General features: G+C 25.8%; 2 protein-coding genes across 2 annotated transcripts; one reads left to right on the top strand and one right to left on the bottom strand.

Annotated features, from left to right (window-relative positions):
• LOC129976257 (acetyl-CoA acetyltransferase, mitochondrial-like) lies at window positions 1-12,900 on the bottom strand. The gene is made up of 13 exons (XM_056089741.1): window positions 12,749-12,900; window positions 12,610-12,666; window positions 10,728-10,845; window positions 9,716-9,811; window positions 9,252-9,352; window positions 6,626-6,718; window positions 5,681-5,731; window positions 5,499-5,600; window positions 4,449-4,596; window positions 4,072-4,185; window positions 3,631-3,695; window positions 1,744-1,901; window positions 1-217 (listed from the first exon to the last, which is right to left on the bottom strand). Exons 1-13 carry the CDS (start codon window positions 12,779-12,781, stop codon window positions 97-99), a joined length of 1,257 nt encoding a protein of 418 aa, XP_055945716.1. The 5' UTR covers window positions 12,782-12,900; the 3' UTR covers window positions 1-96.
• A 199-nt stretch (window positions 12,901-13,099) lies between these two features.
• On the top strand, window positions 13,100-14,048 carry LOC129980640 (serine/arginine-rich splicing factor 10-like). Its single transcript, XM_056091021.1, has one exon. It carries the CDS (start codon window positions 13,350-13,352, stop codon window positions 13,872-13,874), a length of 525 nt encoding a protein of 174 aa, XP_055946996.1. The 5' UTR covers window positions 13,100-13,349; the 3' UTR covers window positions 13,875-14,048.
• Window positions 14,049-24,002: the final 9,954 nt, after the last annotated feature.

The raw sequence follows: 24,002 nt of genomic DNA, 5'->3' as shown, positions 1-24,002 counted from the left end.
AAATAATTCAATATATCTTTAATATAAAATACAAAAAATTCTCAATACAAAAATACATGAAAAAAAAACAATCTTTATAAACCAAACATTTTCAAATTAAATCTTCTGTATCATTAATGCAGAAGCACCTCCTCCTCCATTACATATAGCTGCAACAGCATATTGTTTGCTAGAAAGTGCATGAACCAAATGATTCACAATTCTAGTTCCAGACATTCTGAAAAAAATAATAAAAACATCAACCAGAGAATATATACCATAAGTAGATAGCTATTAAATTATCCAATAAAAATTAAAGGGAGAATTCTTTTTATATGAAAAAGAAAGATTGGAATCTACCGTGAGTAATCAAGTTATATAATATTATATCACATCTGTGCTATTATAATTTCAATGATCTCTAATTTTTCTTTTTAAAAAATTATATATCTGTTTTGGAGCTGTATAAGAAAATAAAAATATTAGCTTAGAGCATCACTTTTTTGTAATGAATTCTTATTTTTAAAATGATTTCCAACCAATTTTATACAATATTCATAGAAGTTTCCAAATTCAAAATGAAACTAAATTGAACCCATCATAAAAGTACTTTATAGTAACAGTCATAAACATTTATTTAATGAGAATTATAATAAATTAAAACATAAAATAAGCTTTTTCATACCAGTTATTAACACTAAGTTTTCGTATTACTTACTCCTTCCAGTAAAATAAATTTAGCTTGTAATTGGTTTTCCACGCCATACAGCACAATGACAAGCTATATTCATCATGTGACTAAAGTACTTTGATATGAAAAGAAATTTGGTTTAAAATTTCTAGTACACAGAATTTGACAGAACCTTTAATACATATGCTGATATCATAGATCACTACCACATATTGTTTACAGTTAGAATGTCTTGATACAAGTCAAGAACCAAATTGTATTGTTAATCAGTGGGATTTCATTCTTATAAACATTTGAGTGTACATTAGTCTGGACAATATATATTTTTACTAAAGGAAATATGTGTTGTGAAATAAACACTATAATGGAAAAAAGAAATGTTAACTACAACGATCAATGTGTTGGAGGGATTCTGAAGAATCAGAAGAAATAAATATACATTTGTCTCATTGTGATAATGAAACTAATCATAGTAAAATATTATAAGAAGACAAAAATGTGCTAAGTAAAAAATAAGTAGATTTTAGTGAATACTCTGGGATGGTAGACTTATCATCATTAGAAGAAATTTAGAAACAAATAGATAATGTGCATGAAATAAAAAAAAATATACGGGAGTACTTAGCATACTCATTCTGACTTTGCAAAAACTAAGTCTAATCTGAAGTCATTAGAGATTTTCCAAGAAATGTTGAATATGAGCTTATAAATTAGAATTATATCCATATCAATAATATAATTTTAATTAAAAAGATGTAAGAATTAGAAAATGAAACAAGTTTTTTTTTAAATACAAATTAATTGGTTATTTCATGCAAAATCTTTTATTATTAAAACTTACTGGAAGGGTGTGTTCTATATATGTTTCATAGCTATTGATACAGTTTCTATAGACAAAGTATACAGTTTTATAAAATTTAATTTACATTTTTGATCAGGTAATTATTCCATAAATAAAAAATATTTTATTTTGTAATACTTGAAAATATGTTAGACTCAATTTTGAAATAAACAGCAACAAATTAGAGATTTTGTTTAATAATCACCTGATTTTTTGAATAAATATAACATACCCAATAGGATGACCAAGACTAACTGCACCTCCATGAACATTTACTTTAGTAGGGTCCAGTTTTAACATCTTGATATTTGCTAGGACTACAACACTAAAAGCTTCATTTATTTCCCAAAGAGCAACATCTTCTAGTTTGATTCCAGTACACTCCAGCAACTATGTCAAAATATCACATACTTTAATGTCTTCTTTGTTAAGGTTATTAACTTGAATTAGACCATATTAATGGTCAGTTCGAAAGAGCAATGAATAGAAATTCTTGAAATATTAGCAACTCCAGTTTATTGCTTAGCAAATTTATCAGCAAAGTTTCTTATAGCTTTTTTGCAATAGATAAAGGATTTAACAAACATTTATAAAACATCTCTTAAGACAAAAATGCATTTTTAATTAGCTAAAACTTTAAACTTGGTCATTAATATGCATTCTAAAGTAAAGTATTAATAATTCTTTGGCTTTTATTATTTGCTTAATATGATTGACAATTTGATAGTGAAATAAGAAATTTAAATAAGACTTTACACTTATACAAATATAGATAAGTTTTTTAGTCTGAATTTATGGTATATATTCAGTTCATTAAAAAAAAAGTCTAGATTTACTTTTGAAATGAAATCAGTGTTTATTTGTTAAGTATTTTCCATCATATAATACAGAAAGTTCATTAAACATGAGATTACTTACAGTAAATGAAAATAGCCTGTTTCTACATTTTAGTAAAGATGGGATTTAAAATTGATACTAACAATTGCATTAAAAAAGATCATACTTCATAGGAACAATATGTATAAGGGAAAATATTTATATTCATTATTATAGTACAGTAACAAATTTTCTGAATAATAATTGCCTCATAAGTAGAATTTTCTCACATGAATTTGCTTCCAACAAATGAAAAATTAAAATTTCATATTAAGTAACACACTTATATTTTATTGAGATCTATTTAAAGAGAATATTTGTGTCATAATTTATAGAAAAGTTTTTCTTATAATGCCCAATTTCTCTAAAAAAAACAGAAAGAGTTGGGTCCTCTTCTTAGTGTCTCACAACTAATGGAATCCTATGAATTATAACAATCATTACTTAAATAATATTCAAATATTATGTTAAATATAATGCTTTTATAACTAAGATGAAAATCTTTATTAAAACATTCACTAAAAAATGAAATAGTAACTTTTTATGATTAATTTGAAATGCCTACACAATATTTCTAAGGTTCTTGCATTTGAATATACCTAAAACAATTAATGGATGATTGACTAATTAGTTGAATAAATGATTTTATGATAAATCTTTATGCTTTATTAATTTTCAGTTGGGTTGTTTTGTTTGTTTAAAAAATAATGACTTTGTTTACTTCAATTTAAATACCTCTACTTTTCAACTACACTTTATATATTTAAAAAAATATGAATTAATTTATAATTTCTAAATAATTTCAAATCAAAATAATCCACTATATAAGAAATATAAAACAGAATTTTAAGCATACCATGAAAAAATAAGAGAAATAAAATTAGTTTTGGTAAATACTTAATAAATATAAGCACAGAAAGAATTTTCTATGAATATATAATTATAAAAATAAGTTTATATGTATTCTTTAAAACATTCAAAAGAATTTTGTAATGCCTTTAACCACAAATTTAAATATTATTTCTTCATTAAATAATTCAGAAATTTAAAAATCATCAATCAACATTCAGCATTAAGAATTATTAACATTCAGGAGTTTAAATATCACACCCATTCATTTAATATTCAATTTTTAGAAATCATTAAGAGTTTAAATACTTTCATTCTAATTCCAAATTAAATTACATAAAAATATTGTAATCAGCTTAAAATCTGATGTAATTAATTACTCATCTAGACATACCTTGGGGATGGCAAATGCAGGTGAAATAGGGAAGTCAATCGGCGCAACAGCAGCATCAGCAAAACCTATTTAAAGCAAATGTTCAGTTTATTTTTCCTAATTTATTTTCAAAACATGAATTGAAGAAGTATAAAGTATTGAATATTATGTCTATTCATTAAAACATCAGCTTGTTTAAGAGACAGATAAAAGAAGTGTTAAAAATTGATTAAACAATGGGTACTATATGGCATAATATACAATCATTCTATATTGTATAGATAGATAAAAAAAAGGTATGGCAAATATGAAAAATTCTAAGAGAGAATTACTCAAAAGACAGAAAAAAAATACATTTATACATTGAAACCGAGAAATTTTACAGAAAATCATTAGTTTAATATTATTTGAAAATTAATAAATAGAAAATTTGGTTCATATTTAAAATAGCATAAAGCATACCAACAATCCTAGCCAATGGCTTGACATTCATTTTTTCAGCAGCATCTGCAGTCATCAAGACACAAGCAGCAGCTCCATCATTGATGGTGCTAGCATTGGCAGCAGTAATAGTACCTGCAATATTACAATCTTATATTGTTTCGCTTTCATCTTATAAAAAATATCAATAAATGAAAAACTTCAATGCTAAATGTCTATTTAGTAATCTAAAGAGTACAAGAAATGAAAATTGTAATTCTTTAATTAGATTTTATATATAGTTAGTTTATTTAAACAATAGACTAAAAGAAACATGGATTAATTACAATATAATTTTATAAAATTGCATGGTATTGTAGATACAAAAATCAGCAATATATATATATATATATATATACCATTTTCTTTTTGAAAAACTGTAGGTAATTGAGGAACTTTTTCAAAATTAACTCTTTTATATTCTTCATCTGTATTGATAACTACATCTGGTTTTCCTCTTTTCCCAGGTATAGTAACAGGGATTATTTCCTTGGAAAAAACACCACTCTGAAAAAAAAAATTAATACCATGGTGTATTTTCCTTACTAAAATTTAAGGCTGAAATGAAACTTGAATGGAAGATTAAATTTTAACATTACTATCCACCTTAAAAAAGCTACTTTTTTGCCTAGAATATTTGGTGGGGGGGGGGGCTGTTAAATATTAATGTGGAATGCATACATATTTTTTTAATTCCACTTTGTAATTTTATAAGATTGAAAAACATAAATTTAATTGAAGAAGTCAAAACAAATTATAATGTGTACAGTTTAAAATGTGTATTTACTGAAATAAAAGTGGAAGTGAAAATCTTATTTCCGTATGTGGGATTTTTAATTCTTAATCTTAACATGATTATGATTTTTAATTCCTAATCTTAATTTGGTTTTTAAATAGTCGTTTGAGAAATGAAAGAATAAATTTCCTTTATTTCAAAATTTAGAGAAATTGTTTTTCATTTTATCCCAAAAGAAAAATAAAGTCCACTTTACAAATAAATGCAAATTATATTTAGTCTGCAAAATATAAATGGACAAATAACTGTAGCAGAAATGAAATGGTATCTTGTATGTTTATATAAAAATAAAATTATATATATATATCAGATTATAATTAATAAAAAAATGAAAACATATAAATATAACTAACATAAATAATAAAATATTTATATTTGATTCCATGTTATTCATAAAAAAACTATTTCTTGCAGACCGATAATAAAGATACATATTTAATGTGAAATATACTGGCAAAAATGTGGGATAGAATAAATTTCCATGTAAATAAATACAAACATTAAGAATTTTATTTAATCATTTCAATCAGATATAGATATTTCTTTAGTTCAATAGTAGAAAAAAAAATAGTAATACACATTTAGATCCCTCAATTTAATATAAAATACATACTTCCACAGCATTTGCAGTTTTTTTATAACCATTTATGGCAAATTCATCTTGTTCCTTCCTAGAAATTCCCATTTTTTTAGCAGTATTTTCTCCACAAACTCCCTAGAATGAAAAATAATTCTTCTCAAGATAAAAATTAAATGATTTAAAAAAAAAGAAAGAAAGCTTTACAAAAATTTTACCATGTGAAATTTTTGATAAGCATCAGTCAAACCATCATACACAAGGCTGTCCTAGTAGTAAAAAAAAAAAAAAAAGAAAAAAAGATGACATTAAAAAACAAACAAAATTTTCACTGAAAAACTGAGAGTAAAAGCAAAGTATCAGAGATAAATAAACTTTAAAACTTCACACAGTTAAATTACCAGAAAATTTTACAGAAAAATTCATATTATAGTCACAAATATGAATGATTAAAAATTAACAATAACAAAATGGCAGTGGTTTTCAAAAGAATAATTAATAATTTCTAATAATCTAGCTAATCTGAAATGTTTATCACAATCATATACTTTCAAAGCAATATATGATATATCTTGTATCATATGCAAAAAGAAAAAAAAAACTTATTTTGTTATATTATTTGCTAATATTCAATATGATGTTTAATTTCTTAATATAATTGAATGGAAATGAAAAATAAATCTTCCTTGATTTGACAAGAAACTATTTTCAAATTTAAAGCAGAAATATTAAATATTTTGTAATGAAAACTTTTAATCACAGATTTATGTCAAACACTCTTTAGTGACAGAAAGGTGCATAGTTTAAAAATTAGAGCACTGGGGTAAAAATAGAACCGTTTCTATTAGCTGATTTATTTCATATTATTAGAAAGCTAATGGTATTTATTCATTAAAAAAATTTTTCTTCCCTAAATTATCAATCTGAATTTTCTTATAATATATATTTCTATAGTATAATATACTTTAATTATCAAAAAGAAAATTGTAAATATCAATTGTCACAAAATATGAATTAATTAAATAAAAAACACAGTATTTTTTAAAATAAGAAAATAGAGAAACATCACATCAAATGGGTTTTATACAGTAACAAGATAATTTTTTAATAGGCATACAACTTTGAAATTAAAACATGCATGATAAAAATTATAAAAAACAAACCAGAAGATGGACACCACCATATGGAGTTTCTCCACGAGCTAAATAATATGGTGAATTAGACATGCTCTCCATACCACCTGCAACCATAATGTCCTAAACAAATATATATACATAAATAATGAAAAGTATGTGTTAGATGGGTTATCTAAATAAGTAATGACAAATAATAAAGGTAGCAAGTATAATAAACAATATATAAGCTTTACAGTATACTTTCAATATTCATTATTAACAGTTCTTTCATTACTTTCAATATTCATTATTAACAGTTCTTTCATTACTTTCAATAATAATTTAATATCATTTACATATTTTATATTAGAAGTTTTTAAAAGCCAGAAAAATTTACAATATTATTTAACCATCCTTCGTTAATAAATTTGCTAAGATGTAATCTTAACATGATATAAGATCAAAGTAAGAAACCTTGCAAGGCTTAAGAAATTAAAAGAATAAGGCGTGTGTGTGTGTTTAATGTATTTCTGAAATATACTGGTATTTAAAAAATTTGAATCTGTAAATACAAAAGAAAATATTTCTTTAAACCTTTGATGTGCGGTGGTTTCACCACTTTCTAAAATTTATTTCTAAATGCCCTGAGGTTTCTGATCAAAACCAAAGGCTCTAAAATAATATTCTAACTTTAATAATTACCTGTAGATGTCAGCACACAAGTTAATATCCCTCTTACATACAAAAAAAAAATGCATCATTTTTAATGTTTTTTTCAATTTAATTTTCAATTCATCAGGCAAAAAATAAACTCTAAATGCATTCATAAATTTGTTATATGAAAGCTGTCTAGAACATACACATTTTTTTAAAAAAAATTGCCAAAGAAAACCTACGGCATGAAATTCTCTACCACTTAAAATGTGTTAGCAAAACATTTGTTTTCTTTCCCCTGACTCTCTTAGTCAAGTGGTTGATAATTTATGGGGGTTTTTGCCCGGTGTTTTGTGGGTGAGGAATTTATTTACATTTGAGTAAGGTTTATACGAATAAGATGGTTGAAATTTTCACTTTTCAGCTGTGTTCTTCTTATATTACCAAGCAACCATATTATGGGGAAGTTAAATATATTTTCTAATATGGTATAATTTTCTTAATTTTTAAATGGTTAATTTAAATATTATGATTCTTCATTACTTGAATATAGTGTTGATCGTATTTAAAGTCTAAATACCATGTAAAGAACCTGCCATTGATAGTTTTATTTGAGAATTACTTGTTATTAAAATTGCTTATTTTTCATTTATAATTTTTTTTCATGTTGTAAGATTGTATAAATATTGTTCATTGATAATATTGTATATTTTAGTATTTCCATAAATAAATAATGAATAATTATGTTACAAAACGAATTAAAAAGTATTAATTATTTATAAGAAGAATATGTCGTAGGTGTGTGGTGGTTCTCCAGAGGAACCTCCACCCCCAGCATGGTGCATTCCACTATAAATTTTTTTAAAGGTATTTCCTCTTCCCTTACACCCTAAGCATGTAAATTAAATACATCATTTTTAAAAATTTGGAAAATTTATGTTTGTGCATTTTAAAGGGTTAACATAAAAATGCTCAAAATTTGCTCTCAGCACTTACAAGAGCAACTTCAAATCATTGTTATGATTTGAAATTCGAATGCTTGTTTCCTAGGCAGGAAGAAAAAGAAAAGAAAGGCTGTTCAAAAAGCACATTTACAAAATAAATTTTAAAAAAATGAAGTATTAAAATGAAATATTGAATGGAATATTATTGTTTGAAAAGAGTTGAGGATTAATTTCTCATAATATATGATATCCCCATCAAAATGCAAAATTTCTAATCAAAAGAATATTACACAAATTTTCTTGCGATTTATTCTGTTTGAAAAATAAAATCAGTAATTTTACATCCATATATCACAAATATAGTAAATATTAATTACTATATAGCTTAAAAGATTTGATGATATAAATATTTATTATGCTAAGGGTAAAATTATTATTATATATATATATATATATATATATATATATATATATATATATATATATATATATATATATATATATACACACACAATGCAATTTATATGCATAATTGAAATACGAGTTGTATGATGAAAGCAATCATATAAAATATAATGTTATTTTTGTTTGCATTAACCCAAAAATATGAATTATTTTTAAATATTGATTGTAATTGCACTTAAAATTATTCTTAACTATTCAGTTTCTTAAAATTCATCCATTGTATTAACTAGAACTGTGCTCCAAAATATCTTAAATATAATATTAAATGTAATATGTTCCTTCTTATTATTAGCAAAGAGATATAAGAAAGAATTTAATTAAATTTTTCATCAAATACACTAAAGTTTAGTTTTTGCATCCAATTTTGAATCATGTATTTAAAGGTTTTGCTGATTTAAAAATTCTGATACTAAAATAATTTTTAAACTTAAGATTTATTCTATTACATAAAAGTGGGAAAACACTGCTGACACAGTGACATCAATACATTAACTCTCTGTAAGCTTAACCTTTTTACTCATAAATAATCTTGGTAGGAGTCTTCAATATTAGAAATAACCTGGTTGTATATGGCAAAAAAAAAAAAAAAAAAAAAAAAAAAAAATCGTTACCTGATGTCCAAGCATGAGATTCTGAGAAGCCAGCATAATGGATTTCATACCAGAAGCACAAACTTTGTTCACTGTTGTACAAGGAGTTGAAATATTCAGCCCTGAAGGAAGAAGGAAAGAACATAAAAGGAAATTAATTCATAGTTAGATTATAGTATTAAAAAAAATATTATTTTCTTGAAAGCTTTTTTTTTTTTTTTTTTTTTTTTAAGTTTTAGCAAATTTAAAAAGTTTATATAATTTTGATCAGTCTAAATGCATACAAACTATAAATAAAATGCAAAGTATACTAATTTATCTTTAAGTTAAAATTCAATAAATGAAACAGTAAATTTGTTCCAAATATTAAGGATTGCTGATTCTTTCAACTAGAAAAAAATTTGTTATCAGTTAGTTGAATTCATTAATTCAATTTACTAATATAATAAGTTCAATCAATTCCTTAAATTTGATAAAGAACTTACCTGCGTTTAAAGCAGCTTGTCTGGCAGGTGCCTGCCCAGCACCTGCTTGCAGAACTTGCCCCATATATACTTCCTGAACGGCATCTTTAGGAATACCTAAAAATAACACAACTTTGGTCAAAAACACATATGTTGATTGAATTAAACTAAGGGCTACAGATTCTCATATATATGGAAATTCTTATTATCAATATGCAGCTGAACAATCATTTTAAGATTCTTCCAAAAAATCTGCTGATATACAGTGGATTGGCAGAGTTCTTGAATTCAAAGGTTCTTAGCCATCCATGCCATTGATGAATAAGTCTCAATACAAGTACCCATTAAATTTGAAAGTGCCTTTTAATAAAGATGAGCACATAATGAGAATCAATTACATTTTAATGATAGGAAGTGAAAAGAGAAAAATGGATTATTAATAATATGTTAGGATAATATTACATAATGCATGTGTATAAGAAATTTCAATAACATAGCAATAATTATACAAGAGAAAGAACATTGCAAGAATTGTACAAGAGGAAAAAGTATTACAATAGTTATTGAAGACTTATAATAAAAATGTGTGATGATTAATTATTTCACAAAAATAGAAAATATAAATTTAGCTCCCACATTAAACACTAAAAATGTCAAAATTATAGATTATTATCATTTAAATTTGGTTATCAAAAAAAGTCTTAATGTGCTAGACATTTATATATAAGTTATAAAAAAATGTCTTATATAAATTATAAATATTTAGAAATAGTTTTTGAGAAATCACGAAATTTCGTTTTCGAAAATACTTTCATTTAAATTATCTCTCAGAAAATTTGATACAATTAAATTAAATTTATTAATATTTACTATCATCTGATATTCCAAATTTTAATATTTAGAAGTAAATCGATTAAGAAAGATACAATATTGCAAGTAATTAATATGTAAATAAGCTTTTTAAAAAGTGTAGTTACAAATAATGTTCCTAAAGAGAATATTAAAATAATCTGCCACATTAAAAAAAATATACCTGCTTTTTCAACAGCACCTTTCACTGCAATACTTCCAAGCTGTGGGGCTTGTAACGGCGATAAGGAACTTCGAAATGAACCAATTGGTGTTCTAACAGCAGACACAATCACTACTTCCTTTAATAAAATGTACTTTATTAAAATTCATAGTTGCTACTCTGGTTCTCTGAACTGGATAAGACGAATGATCATAATAAATTGACATTCAATAAAATGAATAATCTTTTAATTTTCAGATTAAAATATAATATTTGATGTAGAAACATGCTATATATAAAATACCAACCTTTTTGTGCTATACAGAACTTTAGTTTATTATGAAATATATACTGCTATATTTTAAACTGAAAGATTCCTGGAATTTTTAACTCAATTTTACAAAATTTTGTAATATTCAAAATGATGTAAACAATTCCCAGCACTTCTTTTTTTAAGAATACTAGATACAACATTGACAGATTAATGAACTATTTCTATTTAGATTCAAAATAGAATATATGTGGATAATTTATGAAATATCTATCAATGAGAATAATGTATTTTAAAAAGTTTTTTAAAAACACATTAAAGGAAATAGATTTATCTTTATATAGTACATCCAAATTTGAGTATCATATATTATTCAAATCTATTAAATATTGTAAATTATAACCTCACGCTCTGGTCTTAGAGCTGTAAGCAAGTTCTTATGTTTTTTTCCACCAGCTTCTGCACATAAGAGGTAAGAGTATGGTTATTTTCTCATAATTGTCATATATTCAAACTATTATCACTAAGGCTAAGTATATATTTTATAATATTGTAAAACATTTAATTGTAATTAAATTGATCTAAAAAGTTCATAATCTTTTTACCAAAAGTAGTAGTTTATATAGGTTTTATTACAAACCAAATTTATAAAAAGTTTCAACTTGTTAACAATGTTTCATATCAATGATTATTTATATTCAACAATAAGACAAATTAGTAATTATTCTTTCAATGTAAAACTTCATTTCATAACATTAATTTAGATGAAGTTTGTAACATTCATGAAAGTAAAAAAGAGAGAAACATTTTTTTTCTGATGATGATGCATTAAAATATATATTATTATTTCAAGCATTTATAAAATTGTTTGATATAAAAAAAAATTTCATTAGCAAATTATTACAGATGCATCATATAGAAACACTGAATGTTACAAAATAATGAATTAATTCAATAGATATAATTTCTGGTAAATATTTCACCTAAAAATCTGCTACCAAATGAAATTTAAATATTCAGCCATCATAAAAAATTTAAAACTGTCATAAACATTCATTAATTCATTTCCAGAATGAATTTCTATGGTTTGAAATCTCAGGGTTTTTTTTTTTTTTTTTTTTTTTGCTCTACATTACACATAAAATAAATTTTTTTTTAAAAAAACTAATGAATAAATTGTAACCAGATACATTTAACAATACAAAAATGTTCCTTTAAACACTTTAAGACTTATTTATAACATTCAAGAAATAAATAATACATAATATGTATAATTGTATGTACATAATAATAAATAATATGTATAATTTGATTCACTATTTAATTCCTGTTGATATCAAAAACAATTTTTAAGTAGATAAATAAAGAGTATGAAAAAAAAAACTTCCCACTGCTCTGAAAAATAACAATGATAAAATGACAAATTCAAAAACATTAAATATAAAAGATAAATATTTTAATTTATCACACTTAGTAAAAGAATTAAATTTTATGAATAGTGCAAAATTATCTGTATTGGTTGACACAAATATTGAGCTACATAAATAAATAAAATTGTTTAGTTTATTATTAGCAGTTTTAATTCATTGAAATTAGTATTGTGTATATATCGAGAAATTAATAAATACTTACATTGTGCTTATGTCGTGAACAGCAAATATTAGTATTTACAGCTCTAATAGAGGAAATCTGAAAATCAAATAAGATATAAATAACAATGCTTGACTATCGTCTTTCATATATACAATAATTACTAGGATAATTTGTTCACCTTTGTTATGTTTCTCAAATTTATTAGCCCCATGGTTTCACAATAAAATTGTTTACTTATTTGGGAATAACAGTTTCCATTTCATTAACCGGAGTTATCACATGGCGGCTTGTACATTAAAAATATCAATATTCAATCAAGCAATATATTTAATGTATAAGCCGCCAACTTTAAATATAAAAGGTGTCAATTAAAATATATGATAATAATGTGTAGACTTTTTCAAATATAATTAGGAATTAATAAGGTAAAAAGCAATAATTATAATTTATACCTATAAAATAAACTTTAATTTGCTTCAGTTAAAACATGCTTAACTGTGATCGTTGTACCTTGCGCGTTCTATAGAGGGCGCGTTCGTTCCATTTCATTATTCTGCGCCGTTAGTATAAGCTGTGCGATAAAGTTTTTGTGATTTTGTTTTCATCATTTATAATTACTACGTCGCTTTGTTTAGAAACTGCAATTAATTTAGAAACTGAGTGAATTGTGCTAGGAGTTTCCATTTTTGATGTAAAGTCCATACAAACAGTTTGGACTTATAGCTGGCTTCCATTACCATTTTGTCGTTATTTACGAAATTAGGCTTAACGAACTTGAAATGTCTCGATATTCACGACCACCGAATTCATCCCTTTTTGTTCGCAATGTACCTGATAGTGCAAGACCCGAAGAACTTCGGCGACTCTTTGGCAAGTACGGTCCTATAACTGATGTTTATATTCCTCTGGATTATTATAATCGGCGGCCGCGTGGTTTTGCCTATGTTCAATTCGAAGATATCCGGGATGCCGAAGAAGCGCTCAATGAACTGGATAGAATTCGATTTTACGGACGCGAATTAGAAATTGAATTTGCTCAAGGTGATCGAAAGACCCCTGCAGAAATGCGTGGAAAAGAGAGGAAAAATCGACGCTCGCCTTATCGTGGTGGTGGAGGATCAAGCCGGTATGATGACTACCGAGGTGGACGCAGAGGCCGTTCAAGAAGCAGGTCCCCATACTATCGAGATCGCAGTCCCGGCTACAGAAAGAAGAGATTTTCAGGGAGCCGATCTCACTCCCGTTCCCGTTCTCGCTCCAAGGATAGATACCGTCGAAGTGCTACTCCACGAAGCGATGCATAATCTCTCGTCTTCCTTCACTCGATTAGAACTGTTTCCTTTATGCTTCTTGCCACGATTTACATGTTTTGTTTCTTGAATTGTGTATTCAGTTCATTGTGTAAAATTCATTTTAATATCATTAATTCATAAATATGTAGTTGCTTTTCATTAAAATAATAGATTGTTTTTCATAAATTTATGTGTATAAATAATTTTTCTTAGCTACATTAGTTAACATGTTATTTAATTAATTGTAACCTTTTTATAGATTTTCAAGTCTTAAGCCTGATGAAGTTTTTCACGTTACTAAATCTTTGTTGTAAATCAACGTCTGAACAGTAAAAGAGCAGATTCTATGTAAAGATTTGATACAAGTTAATCAAGGGTGCAAAGTAAAGAAAGGGTTTCAAGAAAGATTCAAGTGGGGTCCATAAAAGTCCAGCGCAATGTAATTCCGGTGAAAAGAATTTGGTTGTTCAAGTACAGGCTGTAAAGATGCACAGCATCTGTTAATGAAAAGAAAGGTAATTTGGCCACAAATCCTTATAAAATCTGAGCAGAATTTTTAATGCAATAAATGATAAATTTTAGTTTAAAATTTCATTAAATAAAATTTGCCTTAATATGTATGTGGGTGGAGATAATAATTAACTTTAAACTAATATAAAATCTAGCTTTACTTTTTTAAGTGGATAGATTTGTAAAGAAAATATTTTAAAATAGAATATATCATTTTATGAAACCATAAATGCACCATTAACAAAAATATCAGTAGACAAAGAAATCCTATTTTAAAAATGTACTAATGGAAATTTAGGGTTCAATGGAAATGTTTCGTGAATGAAATTTCATCGAAATACTGCTATAAATATTATCTAGCAAATATAGAGCTTCTCAAACCATATTCCTCTTATTCTAGGTAATAATTTGGCAGTATCCTCTTTTCTGAATTTTTTTTTTTCTGTAGCTCATTGATCTTTTTACCCATTGCAGTAATCTTGATACAAGAAGTTCCAAGTCTAGTACAAGCCGTTTCAAGTATATAAAAAGTACAAAGTAGTTCAAGTGTTCTAATCTCAAAGATCCAAGTAAAGTTACAAGTAAAATCAAAAGTCAACAAGTAAAGGTACAAAGTCTGGTAAAGGCAAGTAGTTGAATATAAAGAAAGTGGCTAGAATCTAAAAGTCCAGGAATGTCAACTACAAGCCTTGCAAGTAAAGATGCAAAGTTTGAGGTAAATGGGATATAGTTATTTCATTTTCAGGCTGTTGTATCTTATATTCAACTTCTTGAAAATGTGTAGTAATAGCACAGTAACAATAAGTGATAGGATTCTCATATCATCAGCTTTTGTAAAATTCAATCTGCAGTGTGTTAAAAAAAGATTTTTTTTTTCTTTGCTATAATTTAAGCTATATCTTTAAAAAAGGCCTTTAGTTCTTTATTTTAGTGAAAGATTTTGTATGCTTTTTTGTGTGAAATTTAGAAAATCATAAGACCTCAGCAAGAAACTTCTTTTATTATTATTATTTGAACATTAAAATTTCAAATAAGCACCAAAATAATTTGTGCCTTGCAATATGCTTTTGCCTTTATATACCTGGATTGGTTATTAATTGGCTTTTTAATGATTTGGCATCTGTAGCTTAATGAAATAAATGAGATTGAATGTAATCAGTTTTTCTGAGAGCATTAGAACATTCAATTTATGTTTCAAATTTTGTAATATTAAGTCTGCTTTTTTCCATTGAGTACTGAAAAAAATTGTATAAGTTAATATTAATTACACTAAACACTTATTTTAATATCCTTAACCTATTTAGCATCAAATCTACTTAATGCAAAGTATTTTGCAGCAACTTAAGGTTATAACCTTCCAATAATTATTTTTAAAAATGGGCAACTAAGATACATCTTATGTTAAAACGGAAAAAAAAAAAAACTATGCAGGGTTTTATATTTAGAGAACATTCTATACATATGTTCATTTGTCAGTTTGAACATTCTTACATAATAAAAGTACTGAATGAAATCAGATTTCTATTTTCAGAGATTTTAAAAGAAAGATTATATTAATTTTGATAGTGTAAAACATACCTTATAAGTCATCTCTGATGATTTAACCAGGGATATTTATTGTATTGATTTCAGATAAATAGTTTTGTTGGTGCCCTTGATTCTGTCAAATTGTTTAGCATTAACGCTGTATTTTTTCATCATCTTATTTTTGTTTATTGTTTACATGAATCTTTCTGATGGACACAGCCTCATAAAATCAGATTTTGTGATGCTGTAACTTTTTGTTATTTGTCTTGTAAACCGTAACAATATCAAACATAATCCTTTAGCTTTGAACTATAGAAGAGAATTGGGAGATTAAACACTTGATGAAACAATGAAAACATTTTGAATTTCAGGGCAAACAGTCAAGATCAGGAAAATTTTGCTTGACTGTTAGATTGATTTCATTAAAATGTTAATTTTTGAATCTGTTCAAGATGCATTCTTAGGGAATCCATTTTCTAAAATTGAAATATGCATTTCAGTATCATTGCACACAAAGCATTTGACATGATGTAAAATTTATTTTTACACAGTAATATTTTTTGGAAATTATGAGAAAAACAACGAAGTTCTGCTTAATTAAAACTTCAAAAAAGAATTATTTTTAGATTGATATTTCCACCCACCAAAGTATACATGCATCAAATTGGTACTCAAAATCAAATGGATTATGAAGTGGTGTCAGGCACTTTCATCTTTATTATTATTATTATAGGTCATGCCTTAAAATTGTCTTTCAATCACATAATATTATTGAATAATTTAAAACTAACTAGAAAAACTGAAAGTTATGGTTGCATTTATTTTTTTAAATATTTATTTTAATAGATTCAAATATAATTCATTTTACAAGTCTAAAAGGATAAGGTTGTTAGAATTTATAGGCTACACACAGAATTATATAAAAGTAAATGTTACATGTCTTCTGTTTTATACATACTTAATTGAATTCTTCTCTAATAACATGCCAATCATCTTTATAACCGTTGTGTAGAATGTTTAAAATGAAGCAGTATTAGATCTGTGATTCACAGAACATGCCTTAATTAAATAAATTATGTCAACCTGATTAACATTGGTAATGTCAGTCATTTTTGAGTGGCAAATTGTTGTTACACATAATAAAACTATATACTTACATTTTGGACTATCTGTTGTATATTAGGTATGTGAGTATGCATATGATTTAATCATACAGCCTGAAATATGCTGGGAGAATTTGTTGTATTATTCTAAGCCTAATGTATACTTTATTTTTATTTATTTTTTTGTTAACCATTATAGTTAATTTGTTCCCCCCTCCCTTTCCTCCTTAATTTTTTTTTTATTACAGTAAGTTTTGGATCTTAGCTGTTATATTTTATAACATTCTTTCTGTGGAATTTTTTTTCAGGGTGAGGTGGGTTTAAATGTTGAGTGTTCGAGATCAGTTTTATTATAGTCGCTGTGAAGAAAACGATTTAATGATCAAATATGGGGACATTAGTTTCTGTTCTGTGCTTCCAGGTTTGAGAAATTTATTGGTAGGAACATATAACCTCTTTATAACTGTGCATGTGATTTAAAGGGACTCTTCTGCTCCTGTTTTTTTTTTTTTTTTTTTTTTGTCAGGAGAATATGGGAAAATGCATTCAGTTTATTATTGAAGAGGCTGAAGATGAAATACTACGTAACTTTTATATTTATAATTTTTTCTCGTGTATTTTGAAGTTGAGGATTTTAGTTTTCATTCATTTCGATTAATGCTATAAACTTTGTAATGATTTTTTTTTTTTTTTTTTTTTTTTTTTTTTTTTTGTAAAATTAGGCTTAATTGTATGGCTTTTAGTGATACTCCATTTCAAAATGTTTGGTCTAGAGAGAACTTCATTCTCTGCAAAGGGTAAAGGAAGTGAGGTTAAAATCATCTGTACAATATTAAATCTTAGTTTTAAGTAAATCTTGGAACAGATATAAGGTGTAATTAAATCATTCTTTTTTCTGCTCTCAAATGATCAGTAAAATATTTTGTAGTTAGTTGTTTACAAATATATCATGGTTTTAAGATGGCTCTAAGCTAAGCTCTCTGGCAGCTAAATGCTTAGGTTTATTGTGATAGCTATAGAAACAGGTTTTGGTATAGAAGATCCATTTTGAATAAAAAAGGATCTGAGTTTTATTTTGTTTTAGGCAGTTGAGTTGATGGTTAAACTTTTCCTAGTTAAAATTAATGTTTTTTATTATTGTTTCTGAAGTTGTGAAAGAACATTTTTTAAATGCCCTTTCAATTTAAGAAAAGTTTTTAAATTATATACACATAAAGTTTTTCCCAATTTTGCAATGTTTTGTTCCAATAACTTCATTGTTAATAAGTGTTAAAATTCATTGAATAGAAAAGCTCATTTTCCCCTTACTATTTGAAAAAGTGTTATTTAAAATATAATTTTTAAAAAAATTATTTGGCCTCCCCTTTATGGTTAAGTGTTTTTAACGTGTAGTTGAGTTATTTTAAAAATCTAAATACTTTTACATGTTAACATCGTGAAATTGTATTTTAGAAAATAGGCACATATTGGAAGTTGCAAATCAAATTTAGTTATAAACAATTTTTTTAATGTTTTTCTTCAGTATGATAGTTACTAAATAAATATACAGTTCAGAGAAAGCAAATAAGGATTTAAAAAAGGTTTCATGCTTGTTGAATGATTAACATTTTACTTGTTATTCATATATTAAAAAGCTTTTGAGAAAATTCTAAAGATAACAATTATACTATTGCTTTTATGCTCAACTGGGTAAGAGAACTTCCATTTACTGTAGGAAATTTGGTATTAATTGCTCGTCTTAATTTAGTGAAAATGAAATAAAAGCAATTTATTTTTAGACTTGAAACCATACCATTTTAAATTTCTTAGTGCAATTGTTAATATAATTATTTAGCAGGTTTTAATGGGCAATGGGAGATACTAGTTTGAAAAGAAAAGAGAAATCTGAGAAGATAAACTTATTTTTTACAAAATTGCAGGACTTTTTGAAACTATTTATATTTTTAAAAATCACATTGCAGTTGACTGGATCAATGACAAAATCAAAAATAGCATTTTTGACCATAAACATTTTAAAAATGTTTCTCAATGTTATACTAATTTATTTTAATAAAAATTTGAGCCTCTTTTTGTCTTCTTTGCTAGAACATTTGATTTTAAATTAACATTTACATATTTCTAGAGTTGGTTGAGGGATCATATCTCATTTACACAATCAGTGAGGAATTTCTGTTAATTATTAACATGACATTGAATATTATTTTCTTAGTGATATTTAAAATCAAATCATCTTTGTAAATCATAAAACAGCCACGACAATCATAAGACTGATTTATTGTGTTAACTTTTTTTAAAAAAGAATTCAATGAATTTTATGCATTATATTTCTTTTGAAAAATACTTGTAAGCTGCATTCTTCATTTTTTTTCCTTCTAATGTGTTCAAATATCCAAGCAGTCAGCTCATTATAGTATGGTAATTGATGGTGATTGTGTTGATAATATAAATAAATGCAAATGTGTAATCTTTAATATTAACTAACAAGGGGACTGCATGAGGTGGAAAAATGAACTTGAATGAGATTTAGTATAGTGGTAGTATACATTTAGAAAGTTCAGTCATGAAAATATTAAAGTGCATTATCTAGCCAATTTCGAGAAAACAGTCTTCAAAATTTCAGCATATCTCGTATAGTAGTAATATGTCACCATTGCCAAGTGTCTGAATGGTATAGTAGAGAGCACACTGGCATAGCATTCACAAGGCCCATTTGGTCCTGGGCTATATTGCCTTTTACTTTTCTTATTTGTTTTCTTACTAAATTATTTCAAATAAATTTAACAATTTACAATCAGTTTTAATTAATGTTTTTTTAAATAAGAATATGCAAAAATAACTATTCTCCTAATTCTTGGATTACAATTTCATTTTTAAAAGAAAATTAATTATAAATATGAATCCATTTTTTAACGAATCACTTAATTATTTTAAATCATAAAATCACTTATAATTTAAGTGATTTTTTATTATCTACAAGATGCTAAAATCTTAATCCAGTCTTATTAATCTAGTAATTTAAAAGAAATTGATATTCTTTTATTCTGTAATAGAGTAGTTAAATGTGTGTCTAAATGCTGCCCTTGGCAACCATTTTTTTTCATCCAGATTATTGACTTTTTAGGTTGAATAAATAATTAAAATTAATATGTATTTTAAAAAATTCACATTATTTGATACATTTGAAAAATATTGAATTCAGTTGTATCAGTTAAAAACAAATAAAAAAGTATAATGAAATGAAAGTGAAAATCATATAGGTTTAATGATAAAAATGTGCTTGAAAATTTTGAATGGGATGAGTTTGAATTGCAACGTAGCATTTATAAACATTGTTACAGGTAGTATATGAAATTAAATTAAAAATAGTATTAAAAATTTTAAAAAATTGTATGGAACTGAAATTAATACCAATAGAATTTTTTTATATATATAAAATCTTCAAGATAATACAAAAACTATTTTTGGAAGATATGATCATCAATTTACATAGGCAAGATTACTTGTCTGGCATCAGTTAAGCATATTTTTGTGCTCTATTAAAGTCTTTTTGAAATCCCGTTCTTAATTTCCTTTATTTTTTCTTTACTCTTGACTAAATATTCTTTTTGGTGACACAACAAACCTCCTGCAAAACATTTGTAATAATATTTTGCAACTCCATTAAGCAAGGCATTTAATTCAATATATCAGCAAAAAAATCAGTGAAGCAATCTGAAATTTGAATGATGATTTGTTTACATTTGACTTTCCATTCAACAATAAATAAAAAGAATTGCACTTTCTGTGACACATGCATTAACATTATATATATATATATATATATATGTTTGTTTAATTTTTGGGTTTTCAGAGCTCACAGCTATATAAAAAAAATTCTCAACTTCTTAGCTGTTCATTATTAAAAATTTTTAATGTTGTATTTTAGGAAATTAAAACAATAATATTCAAAAACTATACATGATGTTCCTTCTTTGATGGAAGGGGAAATAGTACATCTTGCAATGTGTCTCGTATTTATTTATTACAAATGCCCAGAAGATTGGCTATGACGCCATTAGATTTCTAGCCTTCCAATAATGTCGAGAGACACAATAAAGGAGGCAAAGACATAGCAGATTTATTGTTAACTAGGATGCACCATGTGGAGCCCTTCTATATTACATCCTGTGTGTCTCATATAGACTGATGTTATTGTGCATATTTGTATAGTTTTAAAAAGAAACCATCTTGGGAGATTTCTCTTGCATTTTTTATGAGAATGGGCTATTTTTAAATTTTGGTGCTTATTATGTTCTTATTTTAGAGTTATTAATTAAACAGAAATTAAAGTGGCAAGTTTTAACACCTTATGAGATTTATATTAAAATTTTGCCTTACATACATTATTCCTTTTACCCATTAAATTACATCAATGCTTTGAATATTATCTTAACTATTTAATGTATTAATAAAGTAATTATTAGTAATGTAATGTATAAAGAAATAGTATGGATTTTATACTTGTTAAGTATAAAGTATGAAGCAGAATTCTCTGTTGGTTAAAGGAAAGTTAGGCAGTTAAGATATTACAGTTTTAAAATTATCATTTTGCAGTTCATGTTTAGAATGTAGGTAAAATTTTTGAGATAAGCCCTCAAATAATCTAATAATTACTGGATTATTATTATAAGTAAACGATTTTAATAATTTTATTACAAATAATATTTGGGGTAAAATTAAGTTTAAAGAGATTGTTGAATGGAATTTTGAATATTGCTGAATTTTTATACCAGTAAGCAGATATTTTTACTTATTTGGCACCTAAGATCATTTCTAAAGTTTTATTAACAAAGCTCTGAATCAATTACATGTATGTGAAATCTATGATTGTATTGCAGAAAAATTATTTCAGAATTACATAACTTTAATATTAATTTCAGAATACAACCTACTGTCAAAATCAGTAAATATCTCTTTTGAAAAATAATGCATGGGTAAAACATGGTTCTACTATTTTTTCATTCATTATGAGTGCCAAAATTAATATTTTGAATTTGTGGAGCATTGAGAAAAAAGGATGCAGAGTAACAGTCAGCATTTGCGTATTCGTGATATATATAAAACCATGATGCTCCTAAAGCATCTGAGCAGGTCTAGTTTATTATAAACTCAACAAGTGAACTACAAAGGAAGTATATTACAACTCTATAAGTGAATTGCAAATAAAGATATTAGATCATTTGTCTTCGCTGTCTCTCTTATGTTTAACTCTCCAGATTTTTTCGAAAGAATTAATTGAGAAATTTGCAAAAAACAGCTGTACAATAACAACAACACTGTAACAAAAAAAAGGGGGGGTATCCGATTCCATCTGATTGATTCAAATTACTGTTCATCCCTCTTTTCTATCAAGATTAATTCCAAATTCACTATAGTTTAAAATTTAACCAGATCCACATGCATGCAACCAAATTCAGACGATAAATAAGTATTCTTCAACTTGGAGATCTTAAAGAATCAAAATTGTAATTATGAATAGGCTGGCTTAAAATTTGTTTTTACATGCATTATTTTTTTAATTCAACAAAACTCAGTCTTATTTTTGTTAACTGAACTAGGGTGTCCCACCCCTGCTCACTTTTTCTCTCCAACCCTGTTGTTGACCTTATGCTTGAGGAGTTCCCTGATAGATTGATTCCCTCTCTCCAGACGACAAAATTAAGTGGAAGCAAAATGCTTTTAAAATGTCATGAACAGAAAAACTTGATTCCAAATATATATATATATATTAGCATTGGTTAAAATTTGGAAGAAATATAAGTTTTACTTCTTTGGTAGGAATGAAGAATTAAAACATGAAATTTAAATAAAATTTCCTTAAAAACCATTAAAAAGATATTTATTAATTTAATATTTCATCTTGCTTAGTTTTTTTTACGAAGAGCATCTTCAAAAATATTATGTATCCAGCTTGGATTCTAATTCCATTCTAGATTTCACTATAGATAATATTGTATACAATTGACCATGTAAAAATATTTGATAATCAAACCGACTTTGTCATACTCAGACTTTGTGACTTATTGATGGACATGGTGAAAGCTAGTCTCACTGGAAACAGCAACCTTTTCAATGTAAATGGATTACTTCCTGTAAAAATCTGTATTTTTTGTATCAGTAATAATATGGACTATTGTGCCTTTCCATCAATATGCAAAATGTACACTCAGACCTCCTGATCATGAACTGAGAGTCATTGCTGAATGTCCCATTATTCTTATTATTATTTATTCAGGATTTACACATATATTGCATGATTACTACTCAAGAGATGAAGGATTTCTTTTATTCAAAAGAGGTAAACAAATCGGTAAGCTATTCATTAGTGTTGCCACAAATGATGTGTCTAAATGTAAAATCAACAAATAATATTGTTTTAAGCTCATTTGATGTTAATTAAAGCTTTACTTTTACTTTTTGGGGCTTTGTTTCATTGTCAAGTGCAATATAAGTATTTACTATGACATAATAATTTTTGTTAAATGTTTCCAACAATATTAACAAAACAAACATCATAGATCAGGTGACTTGCTATCTACCATTCACAAAGCAAATAAAATGCAACGTTTGCATGAAGAAAAAAAATAATTATAGAAAAATTTGGAATTATTAACTGAATATTAAAAATTTCTTCGTAAGGTATTCTCTAACATAACTTACATGGTACATTTTTTTTTTCTGGCTTTCATTAAGCCATTTTATTATTTTTTCTATTATAGAGATCTCTTATGCAAATTGTATTACTTCACTATCAATTTAAAGTGAATGAATAGATGATCAGTATTTTAAATGAAAAATATATTAAAGATAAGTGTTGTTATTGTTGCAGTCTTATGCAATTCCTTGGCATTTTCAAATTATTCTATTCTTGTCTCACCATAAATATAAGTTAAATAATGTATTTGTATTAATTCTGCAGTCGTTTGGTGCTTTTATTTAAAAAGAAAGTCTATTTTTACAA

The sequence above is a fragment of the Argiope bruennichi genome, chromosome 1 (genome assembly GCF_947563725.1).
Source record: "Argiope bruennichi chromosome 1, qqArgBrue1.1, whole genome shotgun sequence".
NCBI lineage: Eukaryota > Metazoa > Arthropoda > Arachnida > Araneae > Araneidae > Argiope > Argiope bruennichi.
The sequence above is the reverse complement of the archived record's forward strand: the minus strand, read 5'-3'. Positions and strand labels throughout refer to the sequence as shown.